This window comes from Marmota flaviventris, chromosome 5 (assembly GCF_047511675.1).
Source record: "Marmota flaviventris isolate mMarFla1 chromosome 5, mMarFla1.hap1, whole genome shotgun sequence".
Classification (NCBI taxonomy): domain Eukaryota; kingdom Metazoa; phylum Chordata; class Mammalia; order Rodentia; family Sciuridae; genus Marmota; species Marmota flaviventris.
This window is the reverse complement of record NC_092502.1, coordinates 158,381,784-158,406,758: the sequence shown is the minus strand read 5'-3', so window position 1 is coordinate 158,406,758 and position 24,975 is coordinate 158,381,784. Positions and strand designations below refer to the sequence as shown.

The window sequence follows — 24,975 nt, the reverse complement described above, 5'->3', positions numbered from 1 at the left end:
TACATGACCTGAGTGCTCCTCAGCATCAACAGCTGAGTCTTTTCCCGTTGTCATCTGCTTTCTATAAAACTAGCTGTTAGTCCAGGATTACCAAGTGAGTGAAGACTTCAGGATTTCAAATTTATGGCCTGAAAGTTTTTCATATAAGCTCAGTTTTAAATTTTTCCTTTTTTTTTCAATTTTTTGTGGTTGATACTAAACAACACCAGAAAAATAATCACAATAAAAATCCTATCACTTATGTAGAGAACTTGATTAGACAAATTGCCCTTAAATTTCTATGCACCTCCCATGTTGTCTACTCAGGGAAAGTGCCTGAGTGGTGGGGAGCTGCTGCGGGTAGAGGGGAGGAATTTGAGAAAAGGTAGGGAAAGAAGAGAGCGCTGAGCACTGCAGTCTGGGCCCCAATTTCATAACTGTAGAAGTTAATACAGGGACACTGCTGAAGGGGACATTCAGGGTCCAGCCCCTGAGGCTGGGAATCAAGAGGTCTGCAGTGGCCCAGGGAACCACCATCATTCACAAAAAGTGCAGGTGGATCTAGGCAAGACGTCTAGGATGATCCTTAGAGGAACATTCAAGGGCAGATGACTTCAGTCTGTCAATAAGGACATTAAGAACAGCAGCACCCAGGTCAGTGCAGTGTGTGGCATCGTTCCGGCTCAGGAGGAGCACCCCTGGGACCTAATCACAGTCAGGAAGCTGGTGAGGATCGGAGGAGGGTGCCAGGATCAAGAGTCCTCCTCTTCCCAGAAGCTCTTGTTCTGTACCTTAAAACTCCTATACCCTCAGGAAAAGCCAGTGGGCACAGTGTGAATACCGCTTGTGAGCGACAGGAGGTGGGCATACATCTCCTCCCTTAATCCCAGTGAAAAGCGGTGTGTAATAGCAGTGTGTGATTCTTGTTTAACAGACGCAGAACAGAGACTCACGCAGGCTACATCACTTTCTAATGTCACCCCGTCCATAAGAGGTGAGGGACATATCTCCAGACTCAAGTCCCTGGAAAGGGGGCTAACTGTTCCTGAGGCCACATTGTCCAGTGCTTTTCTAATGACTACATCTCACGTCACTTTTCTCCTTATTCTGACCTGCTAGCACAGTAGCAACATCTGAAGGGTTCCATTTGACACAAATTTCCATATTCCCGGATAGCTTCATGACTTCCATGACTCAGTTTCCCTGCTAAAATTGCACACTCTGTAAATTTAAGACAAAGTGTTTCATTATGCTGAATGGAAAGGCCCTGCAGTTCTACTGTACAACATGGTGACAAAAGGTAACAGACATGTTAATTAGCTTGATCATGTGATCACTTCACATGACCATGTAGGACAAATCATTGAGAGCTACACCTTAACACACACATGTTTTTCAGTGCTGAGGTTCAAACTGAAAGTCTCCCTCATGCTAGGCAAGTGTTCTACCATGAAGCTACACCCAAGCCCAGTATATACAGTTTTTATTTGAGGAAAGAAATTACCTCTGAAGTTTCTTGAATATTCTAATTAACAGAGTAAATAATGTGCCCTCTCTCCATCCCAGTTTATTAACTTGTATAAAACGACTGGATTTGTTCAGGGACTGGGTACCTAGGGTGTCCAGCCTCTGGCCAGGTGAGCCACTGGGGAGCATCCCATTGCCTAGCTTCTATCACCTGGACCTTCCCTCCAGAAGTAGAACCGGGTGTGCCTGTGGTATGATTTGCACACACCTGCCTGGCCAGTCTTGCTCCTGACATTGCTCCTTGTTGTTTTTGTTCTGCCCCAGCACACAGGGAACTCAGTGCAGTCAGAGCTCTCCAGACCAACTTGCTCCTGGCAGCAAAAGCCCTTTGTCACAGTGGAGCAGCCTGGGTGTGGCCCCTGCTCAGAACTAAGGTCCTTCTTCTAATTTACACATGCAGGAGGGTCAGGAGGGCACAGGCTGCTCAGTCCTGCAGGTGGGTCATGCAGATGACACTGTCCCTTTGTCAACTGCTGACTCAGAATGGACAACTGTTTGTGACACCAATGCTAATCACTTCCTTTGTGCACTCACTGAGAACAAATTCAGGCCAGTTCTGGTTTAGCTCTTTCTAGAAAAATATCCTCTTCCAAGGTTGTTCTGATGTCTGGCCCTGGACTTGATGTCCCTGATCTACTGGAAGAATTCCTTTTCACCTGGTAGGGTTCTGTCCGGGAGGTGTGAGCCACATACAGGATGCATACCCACTTACAAGTCCGGAATTAAATGTCCCCCTTGTAGCCCACATAGAAACAGGACCCATCTTTCTGGAGGATTTCAAATGCTTGCGCCCTACCTGGCATCCCCGCCTGACAGGAGGGAGGGAACCAGGTGGGGGAGGAGTGGGAGAGGCCAACAGGGGATGTGCAAACTAAGGAATGCTGGGTAGAGCCTGGGCTTCTGGAACACACAGGAAGAAACGCCAAAGCAGACTTGGGGAGAAGGTGGTGGAGAGGAAAGCTTCACCTTTCAAGTGACCTTGAGGAGGAGCAGGCATCTGCCAGGCAGAGAAAGGTAAGGAGGGCTGGTGAGGGAGGGAAGGTACTTGACCAAAGAAGATTAAGGACAGTGGCCAGTGGACATGCAAGATCCAGGGTCCTTAGAAGGGCTCTGCACTGGGCTGGAGCCAGAGGAATCACTTAGTTCACATGTGTTTGTCAAATCATGTTGGGGTAAATGACATCATGTTAGATAAAATGCTGAGCTCAGCAAGACACTGTGGATAGTAGATTCCACTTGCCCCTTATCAATCAGAAACAGCCCTTGGGCCAGGAACAGGTTACCAATCCAGCCACCTGTCACATAATGATGTTTGGGTTCATGGTGGACCACATACAATGGTGGTCATAAGATTACAAAGGTGCTGGAAGCTCCTGTGGCCGGGTGTGCCTCCTGTACCATTTCCAGGTTTAGATGCACAAAACATATCACTGTGTTACCACAGCCTCTAGGAACACCCCACACAATGGACACAGACCTCAGGAGCCCTTGCTCATTGGCTCAGGGGTTGACTTTCCTGTATGGCTCCCAGATCATTCGGTGGGTGCAGATTTGGTAGCAATCTAGGCCACACAGCATGCCCAGTACTGGGCAGAAGGCAAATAATGAGACTTGGCCATTTTTTCTGTTTTTCCTAACTGTGTGACTAAGAAAGAGCACCTGATCCCACCAGCAGATAGATGTCCTCCCATCATGAAGGCAAATATCTGGAGTCCAGTCAGACAGCAGGGGACGGAGGATCACGGAGCAAGAATTCAGAGCCTGGAGATGGGCACAGCTGGTGGCCACTGCCTGCAGGGCACAGGAATGTTTCTCTGCTTCTTGGGTGGCACGTGCTAGAAGGAACACACCGTTACTCAAGCACATGGAGAAAGGACTAACCACAGGTCATGGGAGAAGATGACAAAGACCTGCTCACTACTAGGGACAGTGGTCCCACTGAACTAGGACAAAGAGCCCAGGTGTCTTAGGATTCTCTGGACTCAAGGACAGGAGGGCCCCCCCGGGTCTGAGGACCCAGAGATGCAGGTTGAAAAGCCCCAGCTGTGAGAGTCAGAGGGTCCTCAAGACAGGAGGCCTGGTGCATCACACAGTCAGCAAGTCAGCGAAGCCAGACAACCAGCCCTGATCCAGCCCAGACAGGAAAAATCAGTGCTTCAGGGAGAGGAGAGGATGCCAGGGTTGTACATCCAGTAAGATTTCTAATTGACAGGAAAAATTACAGCTTGACTTCAAGAGCAGAGCTCATTATGAAGACCGCCTTGTAAAGATTTGTTTACCAGTGACAAGTCAAGGCCTCTGGTTGGAACTCTTTTTCATTCTGAGCCAGTGTTCTTTTGCTTAAGGCAAGATCTGTTCTTTAAAATTAATTAAATGATCATATCATTGAAAGCCTACATGAATTCCCTATGCTGATAATTAATACAGGAGATGACTCATAAAACTAAAGGTGAGAATTGTTTTTTTTTCAAAATTCCTTAAACTTATTTAGGTATCCAGGTAATTAATTACCAGGTTTTTATCTTTATAAAATAAATGAAAATCAACACCAACAAATATCTCTAAGGAGTTCTGGGGAATAAAAACCAACTTCTACTGGGCTTAATGCAGGATGGCTTTGAAGGACTTTGTTCACTGCACATGATGTCAGTACTCCAGCCTCATATGCACACCATATGACGGATGGTCACTGGTTACAGGAAGAAATGTGTCTCGAACAAACCTTCCTTTCCTTTTTTCTTAACTCAATTTTAATCCCTCAGCTAAAAATAAAATGTAGTGAATATTTTCTCGCAATCTGTAGGCTCTCTCCTCACTTTATTGTTTTCTTTGCTAAGAAAAAGCTTTTTCATTTGAATCCATCCCATTTATTAATTCTTGATTTTACTTCTTGTGCTTTAGAAGTCTTTTTAAGGAAGTTAGATTCTAGGCTGATAGGGTAAAGATTTGGGCCTATTTTTTCTTCTATTAGGTGCAGGATCTCTGTTCTAGTGCCTAAGTCTTTGATCTACTTTGAGGTGATTTTTGTGCAGGGTGAGAGATAGAGGTTTAATTTCATTTGCTACATATGGATTTCCAGATTTGCCAGCACCATTTGTTGAATAGACTATCTTTTCTCCAGTGAATGTTTTTGGCACCTTTGTCTAGTATGACATAACCATATTTATGTGGGTTTATCTCTGTGTTCTCTATCTATACCATTGGTCTACATGTCTATTTTGGTGCCAATGCTATGCTGTTTTTATTACTATAGCCCTGTAGTATAGCTTAAGGTCTGACATTGTGATGCCTCCACATGCACCTCCAATAAAGCACTAATATCTAGGATATATAAAGAACTCAAAAAACTTTAACACCAAAAAAATAAATAAGTAAATAAATAACCCATTCAATAAATGGGCTAAGGAACTGAACAGACACTTCACAGAAGAAGAGATGCAATTGATCAACAAATATATGAAAAAATGTTCAACATCTCTAGCAATTAGAGAAATGCAAACCAAAACTACTCTAAGATTTCATCTCACTCCAGTCAGAAAGGCAATCATCAAGAATACAGGTAATGGGCTGGGGTTGTGGCTCAGCGGTAGAGTGCTCGCCTAGCACATGGGAGGCCTTGGGTTCCATCCTCGGCACCACATAAAAATAAATGAACAAAAATAAAGGTATTGTATCCAACTACAACTAAAAATATTTTTAAAAAAAGAATACAGGCAACAATAAATGTTGGCGAGGATGTAGTGAAAAGGTACACTCATACGTTGCTGGTGGGACTAAAAATCGGTGAAACCACTATGGAAAGCAGTATGGAGATTCCTCAGAAAATTGGGAATGGAACCACAATTTGACCCAGCTATCCCACTTCTTGGTTTATACTTAAAATCAGCATACTGTAGTGATGCAGCCACATCAACGTTTAGAGCAGCTCAACTCCCAATAGCTAGACTATGGAACCAACTTAGGTGTCCCCTGATAGATGAATGGATAAAGAAAATGTGTCAAATACACTCAATGGAATATTACTCTAAAGAAGAGTAAAATTAAGGCATTTGCCAGTAAATGGTTAGAGTTGGAGAATATCATGCTAAGCGAAATAAGCCAATCCCACAAAACCAAAGGCCAAATGTTTTATCTAATATGTGGATGCTAATTCACAATAAGGAGGGGGGCACTAGGGAAGAATAGCATTACCTTAGATTAGGTAGAAGGAAGTGATGGAAGGGAAGGGGAGGGGATGTGGGGATGAGAAAGACAGTAGAATGAAACTGACATTATTACTGTGTGTGTATATGTGACTGAATGATCGATGTGATCCTGCAACATGTACACTCAGAAAAATGAGAAATTATATCCCATCTATGTAGGATATATCATGTATATAAATGCATTCTACTGTCATGTATAACTAATTAAAACAAATTTAAAAATACAAAAAAATATAATGTATCTAACCATTGCTGGTGGGACTGAAAATTTATTCTAACTTAGCTGTTAGAATAAAAATAGGTGACAAGAAATACCCTTCTGAATGTTGTTTTCATCTCCAAATGGTTTAATAATTTCCAACACAGTTAAGGTTTTATTCTTAACAAATCCAAATAGGGGTGATTATTATTCACATGATCAGAAAATTAATTTTTGATGAATGCGCTTAAATGGAAAACGAAACCAAACATTCCTTATTGTTTTTACATTTGTGATTAGTAAAATCACGAGCATCCTGGTGATGATTAGAAGTTGAACAGATGGACACATGGACAGAGGCTTACCACTTTTTATTGGTCTTCCATTGAACATTTATTTAGCACTTACTAAGGTCATTCAATCCAACAAGGGCAGAGAAATGTTTCTATCTTCATCTATTTTTGTTTGGTCTATAAAAGAGCTGCTCCTACAATCTTAATTTCCTGTATTCTCAACTTTAGTGTTGCCTTAGCCCTTCAAGGCTACTGTAACAAAATACACCAGACTGGGTGGCTTATAAAATAGTCGGCATATCTTTCAGCCTAAAGGCTGTCCCCTCTGAGTTAAGATGTCTGCAGATTGTGTGGTAAGGGCCCTTTAGCTCATGGACGGCACCGTCTTGCTGTGCCCTCAGCTGATGTGAAGGTCAAGGATTTCTGGTGTCTCTTGTGTAAGGCACTAATCCCATTCATAAGGGGCCTTGTCCTCATGAATAAATTACCTCCCAAGGGCCACGTCTCCAAATATGCTTCGGTTTAAACATTTGAATTTGGAGAGGGTGACTTCAGATCATGGCAAAGGGTTGGTTGGTTATGGGCTGCTCTGATTCTTCATGTAAGATCTCATTAACAAATGTCCTGTCCTCAGCTTCTCCAAGGAAAGATAAACTCAACTTCCAGGTAAGTTAAATAGGATCACGCAGGAAGAGCGTCTGCCTCTAGGGATGTAGCCCAGAACATCATTCCATCCTGAATATTAGGAGAATTGTGTGGCTGCTCAGTAAGGACCTCCGCAGCATCCTTAGGAGAGAAGATTGGTACAGACCATAAGTGCCACATTTAAGAAACAGAGTGTTTCAGTGAGCACACTGATGCTGTGGCCAAAAGAACACATGGCAAGACAATTTGGGAGGAGAAAAAGGTTATTTGGTGCCCATAGTTTTCAGAGGGTTCAGTGCCTGGACAGTGAACTCCATGGATCACCTGCAGGGAGGCAGAGCTTCAAGGTGGGAGGGGGTGGCAGAGGAGAAAGCAGCAGGTGGCAATAAGGAGCAGAGAGAGAGAGAGATGGCTTCACTTATCAGGACAAAAAATAAACCACAGGGACCCACTCCTCCAGCCACCAACAGTTACCACCCAGCTAATCCCTATAGAGGATTAATGCACTCCCTGCATTATCCCACATCTGAGCTTTTCCACCTCATATCTAAACCACAGCATGTAGTTGTGGCCATCTATACATTTTAAAGAAGAAAAGAGGATGAAAATATTATAAACCAGTAATTAACTCACATCTTTTAATCTCACTGTGGAATTATGCTATTTTTTTGAAAAATTATAAAAAATTCTGATATTGACAAGACAAACGCTGTCTTCCCCACAATCAGGACAGGTATTCCTTTAGACCTGGCTGCTGTCGATAACTGCACCTCCACCAACATATTAACCTAAGCCACAGATTACAGAAGACCCCCAACGGGAGGAAATGCCCAAGTGTTCACTCTCCAGGAGGACTGTGGGAATTCCCCTTTCCTCTAAAGGGCTCCAGCAGGGGGCCACAATATTAGGTCACACCTCCCCTCCTGCTCCTCAACACTCTGTCCCCTAGTCTGTCAGATATTGTCCTCTACTCTAGGAATGCTCCCTCCACCCTCTTGTCTACAAAGGCTGGTCTGATAATAAGTGATGGGCACTGCTCCTCCCAGTCACTCAGCTGTGGGACAGCATCCAGAGGAGAGCATACACCTAACACCCTGTTCATGACACCTCACCACAAATCTCTCCTTCCTATCCTTCTAGTGCACTAATGTCACTTCAGAACTTCATTACATAGAGGCCAGGGACTAGGCATGCTCAGTAATGTCTGGTCATCGTACCCAGGCAGGGGCCACATATACAAGGTAACAAGAATGACAATGTTTAAAACTGAAACAGCAGATATTGAAAACCAAAGCATTACAAATCCCACAGATAATGCAGCTCCTATGATTAGATGTGATTCCACTGTGCACAAGGGACAGAGTCCAAGGGACCTTGCTCCTTTGGAAAGTCTCTGCTACCATGTTCTATGTGGTAGATCAAATCATTGTAGAGATATGCTTCAGACAACATTTCCTTCAAGGGATGAGGGATGACAGCCCTGTGCCCATCTGAGAGTGAATCAGAGCTTTTCTTGAGCAAAGATTCAATTTGTTAACACATCAAACAGAATCAAATTATTCCAGATTTTATGGTACTAAGAAGTATTCTGTTTTTGGATGCATCAGCTTAGAAAGCGTGGTGAGCCAGCTGATAGCAATTTCACGTATGGATGTCTGCCAACCAGTGGAGGAGGAGGGGTGTGGCTGCAAGGTTCTCCAGAGTTGCAAGCCTCACCCACGGCCTGTGAGTGAACGTGTGCCGTGTGCCTGGAGCTCCACATTAAACCCTAGTGGTGGACAGACTCCTCTGGGAGGAAACCCTAAGTCCCTTCAATGGTCCTGCGGTATGAGGGTCTCAGGGAGGCAGCGCCCCTGGAGGCGGGATGCGGTTACTACACTGCCTGTGCATCAGGAACTCACCCAACAGGCATGTGTTCATGGAGACATGAGCACACATCCAGGTCACAGGAGAAGGAAAGACAGCAGGAGAGGGCACGGAGGCAGCTGGAGGGAGGCAAGTTTAAGGCAGCCAGGTAGGGATACTGTTTGTCCATTTGGTTTTACTTACTACGGGGACTACCGTTAAATGACATGAACTACATGGCATTTTCATTTTCCCTCTTCTTCTACTTTTCTGATTTAAGAAAAAAAAAATTGTGAACATTTGGTCATGGAGCTCTGGAGAAAACGTGCAAAAGCTTCGCTTCCATAAGCAGTCAGGCTGGCCTGGTTAACCATCAGAGCACACAAAACTTTAATTTGAAGGGTTTTGTTTGAGAGGGGAGTTTCTGAAGGGTTGGAGGTCTCCAAGAGACTTCCCATGGTGGGCAGATCTCTCTCTTTTTCTTAATTTATTTATTTATTCACTCTGATTTGTTATACATGACAGCAGAATGCATTTCAATTCATAGTCCCCATATAGAGCACAATTTTTCCTGGTGGGCAGATTTCTAATATCCTACTTAATAACTGTTTAACTGTGCACAGCTGAGATTCCCCTTGGAGTTTAGCTGTCCTGCTCTACTGAAGAAACATTCAGCTTTCTGGCACAGTTGATGGCTTCAGAGGTGGGTCCCTGACCCAAGTGCAGCCCCTCTGCCAGCTGACCAGCAGCAGCCTTTGAAGTAGCCTATCATGGAGTGGTCTACACATCCCAGAAAATAGTGCCCTGGACGACAGATCAGACTGTCCTCAGGAAAGGGAGTCAAGAAATATAGAGGAGGATGACCACTGATGGACAGCAGAAGCATACACTGTTTAAATGTATTGCATCCTTTGAAGTGTCCAAGGATCTTCTCTCCACAGAAAGAACCTGATTAAAATTGACCATAGTGATTGGGTAAGGATGGTGTTGAAGATCTTTGCTTGCCCTGAGGTGGGTACAAATGTGACAGGAGATTCCAGCAGCAACTATAAAATAATACATGAACAGACTTGGAGAAGGCACACAGAGTAACAGTATTGAAAGCCTCCCTTTTTGAGCAAATACACAGCAACATGGAAACCAGAAGACCAGGGCAGTCATAGGCTGCTAATGTCTCTTTGAAACCTCATTACCTCACAGAACTGAGTTTAGTGTTCAGGTTATAGAATATGAAGGCTGAGAAGAAGAACAAAGACAAGATGACTCATTTGAAATGCTCTTCCAATCCCAGGGCTTGGGAGGCTGAGATAGGAGGATTGCAAGTTTGAGACCAGACTTAGCACTCAGCAGGGTCCTAAGCAGCTTAGTGAGAACCTGTCTCAAAATTAAAAAAATAAAAGGGTTAGTGGTGTGGCTCAGTAGTAAAGCATCCCTGGGTTCAGTCTCCAGTACAAAACAAAACAAAAAACAAAATGCTCTTCCAGTTGCACTCCAGACAAACTATGGGAAACAGTGACAGCTGACCACTTCCAACCTCCCTGAGGTTCTGATGCAAATGGGTTGTGTCCCTGACCTGAAGGTTTGTAGCCTGCATCTCCGGGAGGTATGCTTGTATTTTCTCTCATGCATTTTCTGAAATTGGTGCCTCCAGTGTACCTTCCTTGATGATTGATGTGTTGCCCTTGCTCCCACCCACAGTAAGTTTAACTGAGCATGAGGACAATGGGAAAGGCCACAAGAGCCACAAGTCACAGCTGCTCCTCATTGTCACTGACCTCATTCAAAATTAACATAATTAGTAACAAATCTAAAATCAATAATAAATTTAAGAATTTATTACTTTAGGGCTGGGGTTGTGGCTCAGTGGTAGAGTGCTTGCCTAGCATGTGTGAGGCACTGGGTTTGATTCTCAGGACTGCATATAAATAAATGAATAAAATAAGGGTTTGTCAACATCTAAAAGAATTTTTAAAAAGAGAATGTATTCCTTTAAGCATAATTTTCTTCTGTTTTACCTGATAAATGCTTATTGAGGAAAAAAATACAGAACCTTATTACTGAAGTTTAAATACTGATAGAATCTTCTATGCTAAAATTTTTATTTTCTAAAAGAAAAATGCTCATCAGACAGCAGTGAACACAAGAAACACAGTTATATTTTGTTTTCATACTCTGATCTGAGCAGAATGACCCATAAGTGGAAAAGAATACGAATTAAATATCTTTTAAGATACACCAGCATTTTGCATGGAAAGGAATAGCTAACAGGAGGAGGTAATAAGAAATTGCATAATGTGCTGACCCCCATGGATGGTGTGGATGAAGGTGGAAGAACCAGTTAGTGGGAGGTCTCTATTACCTACAGAGACCCATGTCCTCCAGATCAACTAGAGGATGCTTTTTGTAATAACACTTGCAGATTCCTCACCAAATTAGTAGTTAGCTGGGTCTTCTCTCAAGGGAATTATCTAGGATAAGGATAAAGATATCTGCTAAAATTTCTTAAGCAGGTTCCTAAGTTATGCATGCCAATAACCCAAGCTCCCCATTGACCTGCCTCCTGATGTTTCCATAGAGAAAGATGTTTGAATGTTGCTCTGTAGAAGCAGAAATTTAGACTTGCAAAACAGACCTGCAGTACTGGATGAATGCTACTGAAACCTCTGTCAATCTCCAGACTTTCGAAAAAACAAAGGAGAGCCGGTTTGAGCTTAAACTCCAACAGCTACATTAAGCCTAAAGGAGTTAGAGAAACATCTGTGTCAGGCAGAATCTGCATGAAAGGAGGTAAGGTTTTGTATGTTGTCCTTATTCAAAGACCATAATCTTTACTGCCTGGGGTGATTTTAATCAATATTGATCATGTGGAACGTGAAAGAGGATGGCTGACCACCTCCCATGGATCCCAAGCAGAGAGAGACAGAGAGGGAGAAAGCAGACCAGAAAGAAAACTGTAAAATCAGTTACTCCAGAAAGATGAGAGTTGGGCAACGGAATCCTATTTAGAATAGATTAGGAAACTTACTAATTCAGAAGTTATAACTTCATATTATTTTGTGGCTAGGAAACCAAGCTTAAGCTACTGAAATTAATCAGGAAACATGTTTAAAAACAATACTCATTAAAATGCAAGAACTGTGCCCACATTTAATCAAATGAAACGATCGGCTGATGGTACAGCATTTTAAGCGGTTTGGCATATCTTACATTGTTTTCAACAGCAGACTTTTCATTTTAATTGGGCCTGACATAAACTAATCGTAAAGAACTAATTTTGTTCTTGTGCTCAGGACACTGGGCAATGCTCGGGGACAGGAGAACGCTAGGGTACACTTACAATTGGGCTGTAAAACCAGTTGCAAAGAGGAAAAGTCCCAGGGCAGCTGTAATCAGAGCACACTGCAGGGTTAAAGCAACAGCGACCCGTTCCCTCCCAGCCCTGGAGGCGGGAAGACTGATGTGAAGGGGTTCAGGTGGCCATGTTCCCTTCACAGAGGGGTAGTGACACCTCTCTTGTCAGCCCCTGGAAGTGACTGTCTGTCTCAGGGGAAAATCCAGAGGAAATTTCCAACGTATATGGAAGGATGTTTGTTGGGTTGTAAACCTCAACTTCTTTTGGAAGTCACACCATGTCCCTGTGTTTAATAATGATTAGGAGCAAATAGTAATACAAATGCCATGCTTTATATCTAAAAGATATTTGGAAGGACAGAGAGGGAGAGTGGGCAAGGGTCCCTCCGTGGAGCTCACAGCAAAGTCAAGCAAAGGGCCCAGGAGAGTGGGGGCCCTGTCTGGTTGGGGGCTTCTCCTTTCTCTTCTGTAAGGTTCTGATGACCCCAACTCTCGTGCCTATCTGGACCTCAGCCATCCAGGGACCCCTATCTCTTGCCCCCTCTCAGTGAGCTAATGTTCATCTGCAGTTTTAAATTTTAAATTAAGTTCAATCTTAAATCTGAAAGCCAGATTCATGGGTTGGAATCTCTACTGGAAATAGTCCAGGTCAGCATTCCCAAAAGCCAGCTTCCTTAAAGGTGGAATTCCATCTTCTCCTGGGGCTTCTTGAGAAGGAACAAGCACAGTGGATCTCAGATGTCACATTGAGAATCTCTTCTCTCCTTGCTTTTCTAACCTATTTGGTGTCCTGTTTTTCTCATGATCCCCTCTGCACCCTACCGACACACCCCTCTTTCCTCTTAACCCCATCTGCGGACTCCCTCTGGTTCAATCTCGTCTCTGGTCTCACCTATGAAACCATATACTACAGTTAGTGCTGGGTATTTGTGTGGTGCTTGGGTCTGCAATTTACACAAAAGACTTTTTTGCCCCCTAGCCCTATTTTGCCTCCTGGGGGGTGATACTGCCCTAGTTAAGAATGCATATCATGGTCACACCTCCAGGGACCATCTGCTAGTCAAGCTTGCCAGGTCTGCCTCCTCCTGAACCTTGTTTATGATTGAAACAGCCTTGACCACAGGACAGACTTCACTACTCAATTCATGAAAAGACATATACAAAACTTGCTAATATTTATATAATCTGCTAATGTTTCAAGAGAATAGTACTGGCAGAATAGAAATCGTACCACAATTTTACTCTATTTCAGGACTTGCTTTTACTCCAATTCACTATCCAGAATTGCAGCCAGCAATCTTTGAAAACATTTAACATTTCATGTCATCTCTACTCTTTGCAAAGTCATCAGTTAGTTAGGATGATGATGGTGATGCTTGGATTAAAATCTGCATTTCTTAATAAGACTATAAGTCATGTAATAGCTACCTCTGTCTACACTGGCAGCCACACACTCTACAGGTTGAGCGAATTCTAGTCATAGTGGGATCCCTTATTGTCACTGCCTAGGAAACTGAGCGTGATGCAAGGAGCAGGTGCCGACACATCATGGGAGCTGCCCTTTGCAGGGCAAGGGAGGATGGTCCAGACAGGTTACCATAGGGATGCTCTTTGTGATGAGCCATGGACACACCTCTCATCTACACCAGGAACCTTGCCTTGGACAGTGCATTGGAAGGAAAAGGGGACGGGAGGCATCAGAAGGCTCGTCCTCAGAACTTGCCTCTCCTTGCTTGAAACTCACCCTAAGGGAAGCGCATCCTCCCCTGAAATTCTGAGTCACCTGCCCATCCTGTAGCACCTGTTTGAGAAGCCAAACCCCATGCCCGGCAGTGTGGATGTTCATTCAAGTCCAGACATGGCAGAGGGGCAGAGCCTCCCAGCCACCAGCTGGTCAGCATTGGTTAGAGGAATCTCATGGTTCTACCCAGGAAGCAGCTGAGACACAGCAAATGGGTGAGAGTCCAGGATGAGTGAAGTCGAGAGGGTCTCTGGCGAGTCCAGGAAGCTCTCCTCTGGGTTGCTGAACCCCAAACCCTATCTTGCCATCCTGTTCCACACAACACCCCAGTTCTTCCTGATCACATATAAAATGAGCCTTGGTTCTCTATCCACCCATGACATCGTCTTTGCTGAGGTTTTGGTTCCAATTTCCTTTTTTTTTTTTTTTTTTTTGATTTCTGTTTTTAAAGTAGGAATCACGGGTGTTGTGTCCCTAAAGTTTTGATGTATGTTTATTTTTGAAGGAAAGGCAACCCAGAATAAAACTCATAAATCCTGCTTGATTTCTCTCTGCTTTTCAATATATTGCTCTGCTTGAAATCTGGTGTTAAATGTTTTGTTTTTTTTTTTTTTCCTTTGTTTCTCAAATCTTCTCCAAATTTGTTGGACTCAATTTAGCCAGTAATTAGTACTATTTCATGTTTAGAAAAGAGATCGTTAGAAGCCTATTGATTGAGATTTTCTTGTTGAGTAATGTCTGTCTTTTTTTAAATTCCTGGGTGAGCTTAATAATTTTGAATCACATTTTATTTTTCTCAGATTTTGGGGGGCCTTATTCACAGACTCAGGCAGCTGCAGAGTATTCTGAGAACACCAGACATTTATCCATTTGTTGTCATTTTTCCATGTAGTGCTTTCTTTATTTACCTTTGGAATTTAAAAATTTAACCTGGCTATGCCTAGTATTTATTTATCTATTTATCTATTTATTTATTTATTTATTTATTTATTTATTATTTAGGTACCAGGGATTAAAATCACAGACACTTAACCACTGCACCATATCCCCAATCTTTTTTATTATTATCATTATTTATTTTAAGACAAAGTCTCACTAAGTTGTTTAGGGCCTTGCTAAGTTGTCTGGGTCTGGCCTTGAACTTGTGATCCTCCTGCCTCAGCCTCCTGGGCTGCTAGGATTACAGGCATGTGCCACCATGCCCAGGTAGTGTTTTTTTATTCTTAATCAATATTGCTCAAATGTGGAGTGTATTGATATCTTCAGATTCATGTCTTCCATTTTTTTTTTTTTCAGGAATTTTTCTTACTGATGTTTTCAGGGACAACTTACCATGGAGTTCTCTGGTTCAAAGACACCAGTGGCTATATTGTTGCCTTGTCTTCCTGAGTGCTTTGTATCTAGACTCTATCTTATCTTTGCATTTGTCCCTGCATCCCCAACCGTTGCAAACATTTACTGTTACTAATTAACCTTTAGCTTTGCTTCTGTTCACATAAAGCTTCAAATGTCATCATTACCTAGGCAATAGAATAGACTCATTTTGCTCTTTACTTTGTCTCTGTGAGAACCTCTTTTCATCTCATTTGCATCATTCATCATTTCAATGTTACTTATTTTATTAATATTCTCTCCTTTTATTAAGGCAAAGTAAATTTGTAGCAAATGTACTTTTGTTCCTACTTTCAACTATTCTGTTTGATTTACTTTTCTGTAGCCTGAAAGAGACTGCTCATGCTGTCTTCATTCTACTGTTTTTTTCTGAAATTTTTATAAATACTTCACTGCAGGGTGCAATCCACCTTGGGGTGGGGGACAAGAAGGACACACAGGTGATAAACTCATTGCAGGATCCAGTTCAGATCAATCAGGTAAAGGCACTGTGCCTATGTGGACCGTTCCCTTTTGCACCATCTATTACTTGCTAATTTTCGATGTGAATTTCACAAGTTCAGAAAAAAAAAAACATTGAAAAGTGTGTGCGTGTGTGTGTGTGTGTGTGTGCGTGCGTGCGTGCGTGCACGCCCCTGCCTTCTTCCCTTCTTATATTTCTTCCCTCCTTCCTTCCTCATTTCCTTCTTTCTTTTTCCTGCGCTAGAGATGGAACCCAGGGCCTTATGCATGCCAGAGCTCTTCCACTGAGCTATGCCCCCAGCCCTTTTTATTTTTTGAGATGGGTGTTGTTAAGTTGCCCATTATTCCTGAATTGTGACCCTCTTGACTTGGTCTCCCAATTGTATGGTTTACAGGCATATACGCATGTGCTCAGCATTTTAATGTAAAATTTATGAGCAATCCTCTAATTAAGACAAATATTTTATAATAAATGATTCAGTAAGTCACAAGGACGATGGATCACATTCCTTTAAAACTATCTTTATTGACGTGTAATATGCATACGAAAAAATCCACCCATTGATCTGCAGTGCATTCTGAGTTGTGCAATCATTGTCACAATCTAAGGATAGGACATTTCAAGGTTATAGTCAGTTGAAGGTTAATTGAATCATTAACTTAATAATGATTACTTGATTAAAAATAAATTAAAATTAAGTAATTTAGACACACTAGAACTGAGGCTCAATGAAAATAAAAGTGTTACATGAACTATATGAAAATAAAAGTGCTCTGTGATACCAGAGGAGGAGAGTAGGAACTATGTGAGTCTGAATGTACTTCCCGGAAGGAAGCATGAAATAGTCTTGGCTGTGGCCATGGGCAGAGACCAGCCAAGACCATACAGGAGGACAGGAGATAAGTGAGGCAGCGAAGGACCATCTTGGAGGCAGGAGAAGAGCCACAGGAGATGTGTTCTGTAGCCAGCTAAGGAGAGACTGGTGAACCCCGCTCTCATTCTGTCCTTATAGAGGAGCTCAGAAAGTGTGTGCACTTAGCCTCATCACTTAGAGAACCCCAGTCAGAAATATCCTGATGGAGTTAGACTCAGCATTTGCCCTCCTGCTTTAACTGAGAAGACTTTCAAAGAAATAACTTTCGAACTCTCAGCACAGTCTCGCCTGGCTGGGTTGCCAAGGGCAGAGACATGGATCAGTGAGACATGGAGCTGAACATGTCTAGGAAAGGCAGCAGGACTTGGGGGGCCACAAAGAACTACAGTGGCAACATTCTGTCTCCCTTTGATCTTTAGATGCTGCTCACAAACAAGATAACCCACTCCCCAGATGGCTACCAGCAGGTGCATTCATTCATGTAAAGTCAAAGTGGGAGAATACACACTTGGCACCTGGCACCCAACCTGGATTCCCAAGGTGAAACTGATGGCACGCTGTGTCTAACATGGGACCAATTAGTTCCATTTCACCTTTCTAAGTCATGAGTGGAGGAACTGGGTGATGAGGGTAGAGGCCTTATGATGGCACTGGTGCCCTTATGAGAAGACGCACAAAGAGAAGGTCCCTGTTCTCCTGTGAGGGCACTACAAGCAGCAGCCGTGCCAAGCCAGCCAGAGGTCCTGACCAGGAAACTTCCCAGCAGCCACCATCATGCTGGCCTCCAGAACACGGAGAATCAACTCTGTTGTCTAAGCCACGGTATGACCACGGTGTTCTGTTACAACCAGCAACCAGGGCCCGCTACGGCACCCATCAGAATTAAAGTGTTTCATCAGAATTCACCCGAGCTAACTTTAAATCAGCAACAGCATTTGCACCCACAGACAGGGAACAGGTCAGAAGGCTGGGGTGGAGACCCCAGGCTGCTCTAGGCTGACCAGCTTAGGTATTCTGCAGCCGGACCTCAGCCCCAGCCCCAGCACACCGCAGCCCAGCCATGGATGAAGGCCTCCACTGCCTCCAGAATCCATGGAGGTGACCCTGCTCTCCATGGCATTAACCTGAAGATATATGCTAAAAAACTAGGGACACTTTTGGAAATGTCCTGTCATTCATACCAGAAATCTACCACGTTAGGCACCCTGCCTGTGTCACATTAAAAATCAAAATGGCAGAAAAAGGATACACAATCCCTGTCTGCAGCCTGGTGAACAAGACAAACAATACACTACTCATTCCTTTCCTTTCCATAATACAAAAATGATCAAAAGTCCCCTCTTTGGCCTCCCATCTCCTCTGGAGACCTCCTCATTCTCTCCCCATCACCAAGCCACTTCTGCAGAGAGCTCTTCCTAGTAGCAATCTCAACTGACTTCTTCTCTTCCCCCTTCCTCCCCACTCCTTCCTCAAGTGGCCCCTACAGGCAGCAGGCGCCTCTATCCAACCGCCCAGGGCCAGGCAGAGGTCACGTCTGTCCTCTTCTGTCGTGACCCCTCAGTGGCCCTGCCCACAGTTGACAGTCCCTGCATCTGCAGGGTTCTCTGTTTCCTCCTGGCTGCAGGGCTGGCTGCTCCTCCCCAGTACTCATGGAAATGCCACCTCCGGGCCGAGGCAGGGTCTGAGAGCCAGGCGGGGGCCTCTGGGGCTCTCACCACCACCTCACTAATTCCACCACAGCAGCTCCTCAGCGCCTCACTGGTGACGTGCTTCACCCACTGCCCTGTGGCCACCTGACTGCCCCTCAGAATGCGAGCTAAGAGCAGGACAGAGCCTGTCTCTTTACACTCCACTCCTCAGCATGACAGTGAACTCTACAGACAGTGAAAGTTCAATAAACCCCAGTGATATAATGAATAAAATAAAACAGCTGATAAATATGTAATTAGAAAGTGAGATGTCCTCTCAAAATAAGACATAGTCCTCATAACAACAGGAAGAGAGGTAATCGTGCTTTGTGAGAAAATGCCAGTTAATATGGACAGGGGGAAAAGAGTGGGGCGGAGGCGGGGCAGAGCCCACTACGAGGTTGCTGTATCTGGGGGGCACGAAGACAGAGCTGAGACCTGGTCCTGGGGCTGGGCTGGGCTGGAGCTGTCCTGCAGAATGGACTTGGATGAAGCATGCCCTCTGCACTCTGGTTACTGAGAAATCTGAGCAGCACTAGCAGTTTTTTGTAATTTCATAAGCACTGTCACCTATGTTTGCTGTAAAATATTGTGCTACTTATTTTTAAAAAAATTATTCTTCGAATGCTTGTATGTGGCTTCCACAGGAAGAGTTTGCTATGAGCACTGCTTCTGAGACCATCAGAAATCGCCACAGCAACCCCGGGGGAGCTTTTCACCAAGTGATATTCTCTAACAAAGTGTTCTGCTGAGTTAAACCATCCGACTAACGACGGCCTTGCCCAGAAGGGTCCCGCCTAGTGAATAGTTGGGGAACAACAGTTAAGAAAGGAGGCATTCTCTTGCCCATTAAAGTATGACTAACACAGGACAAAAAGAGAGTGAAATGAAGACTCCCAGGGGCATGACCAGGATAAGCGAGCACCGTGGACGGATGAGGCTGGTTTTTATCTTCAGGCACAGATAAGCTGGTTAGCAGGTGACTGAGACAGACCCCAAATGTCAAGCTGAAATGAATATCCACTTTTGTAAGTCCTGGGGATCCACCCCTGGACACTATACCATGAGCTACCAGGGCTTGCTAAGTTGCCCAGGTGGCTTTGAACTTTTAGTCCCCCTGCCTCAGCTTCTTGAAGCTGAGACAACAGACCCATGCCACCATGTCCAGCTGAATATTTTTAATTTAAAACATCAAATAGAACATGACAGAAAACAGCTCAGAGGAGGACAGAGCTCCTACCTGTGGCCAGGTAGAGGATGTGGACGAGGGTGTCTCTGCCCTGCACCACATCGACGACCACGTGGGAGAAGCGGCTGTTGTCCTCCATGAAGGTGGGCACTGTGGTCACTGGCTGCACCACTTCATGCATCAGAATGAACTTCTGAGCATCCTGCAGGTTCCTCTCCGTCAGGTTCACATACAGGCCCTGGTCCACAGTGCCACACTGCAAGGAAAGACAGTCCACGTTACATAACCAGCCATCTGGACACAGCTGATGTGGCCACTCCAGCCCAGCTGACTTGGAACCTGAATCAGCCTGACCACACAAAGAGGTGTGCTTCTCCATCTCCCCTGACGTCCTTGTGCCTAGAGTCCATCTCAGTACAGATTGGAACTCATCATATTTAAAGAATCTCTCAACTCCATTATGAACAGAGAGATCCTAAGTTACAAAACAGAGTGGTATTTGTCACCAACTTTAATATGAACACCAGATGCACAGACACTCATCAGCTGTTGAGTTCTTGGAAGCTCCCTGGCTAACACATACTATTATAACTATCTGATAAAGCAGGTACCCAGGTGGAAAATGCAACAATCAGGAACATCATGTTGATTTATTAGTTTTCTATTGTAGCAGTAGGTTTATAAGCAAACATTGGTTCCTTGACAACTGCGCCACTTGTGTCTGTAAGCAGTGCACTGTCATTCACATGGGCTATGCAAACACTATGCTGGTCTGGATGTTTTGTGCTTGTGTTCCCAGATAGAGGAAATAAAAACTTTGGTTCGAATCTAGGAATCTGAGAAATAAAATGGTAGATTTGCAATAGGGGGATTTGCAATAAATGGGATGAGGAAAGGAGAAAGGGGAATGAAAAGAAAGTGGGAAGGGAGAAAGACAAAGGCAGGAGGAAGGAAGGATCAGTTTACAGAGAGGAGAAATACTATGAAACCGAAACTGGGAGAATTCAGTTCAGAGCTGTGCTGGGGGGAGGCTGCATGTGCTACGTGTGACAGTTTCAGGCAGGGACAGGGAACAAAGAGGGGAAGGAAAGGAAGCATAGCATTCCCATAGCAGAGCACGGAATCAGAAAATCACCACCAACCTTTAAATTCTGGAACAAATAGTGAATGATCCTCAGCAGAACTTCACATAAGTAGGTTTGATGGAAATGAATTTGGGGGTCCATGCTGCCTGAAACTACCATTTATAATACACCATTTCTAATGCCTGGCTTTATAACAGGTCAGAGGTGCAAGAGAACAAGATGGAATTGCTTTTTTAAAGTAGATGGTATTTTTGTAGCATTTGATAAAATGTCTCACGTGCAATAAAATGATAGGCCAATTGCACAGAGAATCTCAGAGGTAAATGGATTTTGTGCATCTACTCCCATGCTTAATTTAATACCACACGGTTGCAGGGCACCTGGGTATCACAGGAAGAGACTGTGGGAGTCAAGGAGAGGGCCCAGGCTCCAAAGGATGACCGCAGTGTTTCAAGTGGGCTGTCATTCTCCCTACATGTGGCCTCGGGGTGGACCCTTCTCCTCATCCTCTAACGCTTTATCTGTAAATTGACCAGGAAAGTAGGGACTCTGCTCACTTCCTAAGGCTGATGTGAGAACAACTGAGATAACCAGAAGAAACACTTGTCCATGAAAATCCTTGGAAATGCCAAAGAGCAGGACGATGTGCCTGGCCTGGAGAGGTCACTCAACTCCACCAATGCTAAGTGTCCTCAAGTGGGACAGCAGTCCCGTGGCCCATGGAGATGTCATGGCTTGAGGGAAGTGAATAAATGAAGGGACAAGGAATCAGCACATGGATACACAAGTAGCTGTTTCTGGGGGATGGAGAGAGGCTGTGCTGGAGATTCTACATTATGATAGGGTTTAATAACAACACATGAAACACAGGGACATCGCTATTAGCCAGGGTTTTCTAAAACTATGGAGCGTTTCCAGGGGCTTGGTCAGAGGCCCATGCACGTGGGCTCTAGCTCTTAGGACACCTCTTTCTCAAACTGATGGCAAAACTTCAGACACAGGTAGCTACTGCAGCCTTGTGAGGTCTGCACATAGTAACTGCTTGGTGTTTATGGTGTTTTCAAAAACTGGCATCCTAAAAACCAGAAGGCATGAACTAAAAACTGCTCTAGAGGACCCTGGAGAGGGGGAGACTCACGAGAGTAATGCGGCCTGGGGCTGCCTGGCAGGGTTGCTGGAACTCTTCTTTACTCTTGAGACCCATATCTCAATTAAGTCATCTGCCCGCTCTGTCAAGAATGGCTTCTGAAACATTCTCGACTACTTCTTGGCTTATTCTACCAGCCTATAATAAATAACCCACCCAAGGATTCTGTTTCCAATATTTTGAAAACTACTCAAATGTATATATTTATTGGATCACAAACAAACTACTGAGCTTTCTAAGGGCTATAAATTCTCTAGCTGTGCCTTATACGGTGGTCTCCCCAGTGTCTGTTGGACCTTGTGTGATGCCCGGAGTATACCATGCAAGAATAAAACAATAAGAATAGAAAAAACACAGCTTTTGCCCTCATGTGGTTGAAATCCACAACAGCCCACCATGCCAACACCTACCTCTTCAAGCAAGTAACCCTGCCAATTTTTAAAACAATAACAAATATTTGCACTTCTGTGTATTTTTATTTTTCAAGAACAACTCATGAATCCCAGTCCTAGCTCCCCAGCACTTGGTGGTCAACCCCACAGTCACCAGCCTCATCCTGACTACTGAATTTCCACAGTACCTTCATCCATCCCACTGCCAGCCTGCATGGTACCTTAAGTGGTCCCAAAGGATACAACTGAATTTTACATTTGTTCTCTTAAGAAGTCTTCTCATCTTTCTGCTTTCAAGGGCTGATCTATCCATGTTAGTTGTATCATTTCCAATTGGTGGTGATCAAAACTGTGTGGAAGATTCTGGACCCTTCTACCCTTCTTTTACTATACCACTGGGTCTGCACAGTGTTGTTTTAGTGGCTGATTATTTTCACATGGAGACTTTGAATTTGGATGACCTTGGGACTGTATCCTCCAATGAGGCAGACAGTTAAAGAACACCAAGGGTAGCCTCTAGATTGCAACTGAGAAAGATAATCAATAGCTTTTGTTGTCTTATTAATGTTTCCAATTGAGATTTCTATACTAAATTTTGAAATATTATATACTGGCCCTCCCAAACCATTTCTCTTCCTCAACCTGCTATGCTAATTGGCTACTTCTATTATGTAAGTGCTATATAAAATTCCAAATGTCAGCAGAAAAACAAGTATAAAAAATCTACCCACTTCACCCTGTTGGTTACTGCAAACATTAGGACTTTTATACATAGCTGATGGAGTGAGCCTTAGTGTAAAACTAATTCCCCCCCTCTGTGGAAGTCCAGAGGGCTTTGTGGAGGGTGTCAGTGTGCCTAGGCCAGGGTAGCTCTCAGATACAGTAACAAGAACAAAGCACTTACTGGTGCTAGGGGTTACACAGAGAGTCATCATAATCTGTAACTTCTGTTCCCTGCAAGTTTCATTTACTTAGTTTTTATTCTTTATTTTTTTGCTGTGCTGGGAATTGAACCCATGTCCAAGGCTAGGTGAGTTCTCAACCACTGAGCTACAGCCCCAGACCCTCCCTGGAAGTTTTAAGTTCTACCCAAAGAAGACAAGCTCAGCTAAGCAGGTTTCTTTCCTGAAATGCCTACACCTCTCTGCATGCTCCATTCACTGCAGGGCCAACACCCTTCCTGTGAATGAGAGCAAGCCTGCCACCCGTGACACTAGCACTATAAAACCAGGCACGGGTGGCCTGAGGAAATGAGGGCACCTGTGGTGTGCTACAAATATATCCAAATGAAAGGCTGAAAGTTATCCATTGCCTGGAGGTGGTACAAGGTTACAAAAATTATTATCTTTGTTAATTTTCAACCTTCAGGATTTTACAAAAGAATGGTGTATTTTCTCTTCTGTAGAAAAGGAATAATGAAGTATATATTTACCCAACATATGAGGCCAGAAGGCAGCAAATAGATTGTCCCTAAGAGTCACCTTTACAAATATATTTTACAGTAAATAACATACATTAATTGATATTACTGAAGTTTATTCCTAAAATATTCCTATGCATTTGTATCCCTCCTTTCCAATTTTCTTGGTGAAAATATAAAAAAAGAAGATGCTAAATAATTTGTCCAAGGAAAGCAGTAAAAGGTAAAGATGACATGTAAATTAGTCATCTTATTTCCAATTCCATATTCTTTCAAAAGTTTAAAACACAACACAGACACAAAAACTCAAAATAATTATAATCGAGTGATTCTTGCAAAATACTAGTAAAGTCTAAAATGACTGAACCTTTTCATCATCCTAGTTTTCTAAGGAGCCAAAAGGTTCATGTTTTATTAGTGATGTTACAGTCATTTAATTGGAATAGGTGAGACTTTGCAACTGAGAATGTTGGGATTCCAAATCAGCAGTGGTCGTGGTAGGTCATCTGGCCCGGGGCTCCACCTCCTGCCCTTTGTGTGGAGAAGTCTCACCCAGCAGGGCACAGCTGCCAGTATGCAGCCTGAGGTCCCTGGAGGAGCCAGCACAGCAGGCAGAACTTGGTGGTGCTACAACTCAGACCCACAGTGACAGTGATGATGATCACAGGAGAGCCATTGGCAGTAAAGAGGTCTTCAAGGGATCCTGCAAGTAGGAACTAAACTTCTAGGCTTTGCTATCTGTGGGGCAGGACCTCGAAGGAAGTGATTAACGTTCAATGAGGTCATGAGGGAGGACCTCTAACCTGATAGAACGGGTGGCCTTATAAAAAAGGAAGAGAAACCAAATATGTCTCCCTTCATAGGGGGACCAACGAGAAGATGGACACTTTCAAGAAAGGGAAACCAGCCCTCACCAGACAGTTACCCTGTCTCCACTGAATCTTGGACGGCTAGCCTCCAGAACTAGGAGAAAATTAAAGGCTCTTTCTCAAGCCCCCGATCTGTGGTATTTTATTACAGCAGCCCAAGCAAACTAACAGACCTGCTGACTGAGCAAACCTCATAAATCACCTCATCTCTTTGGGTCTCAGCTTCTTCTGAACACTGGGAGACGGCCGGACTGACAAAGCCCTTGCAGCTGGATATCCTGTAATGTTGTGACTGAAAGATGAATGACCTTCAGCTCTGCTTCTCTCCTCCCAGCTGCCACAAGCTTGTTCTGCCTTCCCCAACAGGAAATCTCGCCATATTTGCCAATTAGAGCTCTGTTTGTGTGTCTCCATCACTCTGTGCCCTGGGCCCTATTCATCAGATGCCATTCATCAGGGATCAGAGATTCGGGGACACAGAGTCCATCATCGTTAGCACTAATTGGAGCCCAGGCTCCTAACACCCTACAGGATGCTGGCCTTTTTCAGTTCAGCATCAGGCCACTCAGCTGACAAAAGGCCCTTTTTTTGGCCCAGGCGCCACCATTGACAAAGGCTCATTGGCATTAGCAAAGCCGAGCATGGGACTGCCCTTGAACGGACAGAGAGAT

At 43.9% G+C, this 24,975-nt stretch overlaps 1 protein-coding gene across 2 annotated transcripts in view; it reads right to left on the bottom strand.

Annotated features, from left to right (window-relative positions):
• Nucleotides 1–24,975, bottom strand: part of Sema5a (semaphorin 5A) — a 450,631-nt gene that overhangs the window by 107,433 nt on the left and 318,223 nt on the right. For both annotated transcript variants that reach the window (XM_071612704.1, XM_027943895.3), the window contains exon 11: nt 19,443–19,647. In XM_071612704.1, coding sequence (XP_071468805.1) covers nt 19,443–19,647 — 205 coding nt within the window. The remainder of the gene's footprint in view (nt 1–19,442; nt 19,648–24,975) is intronic.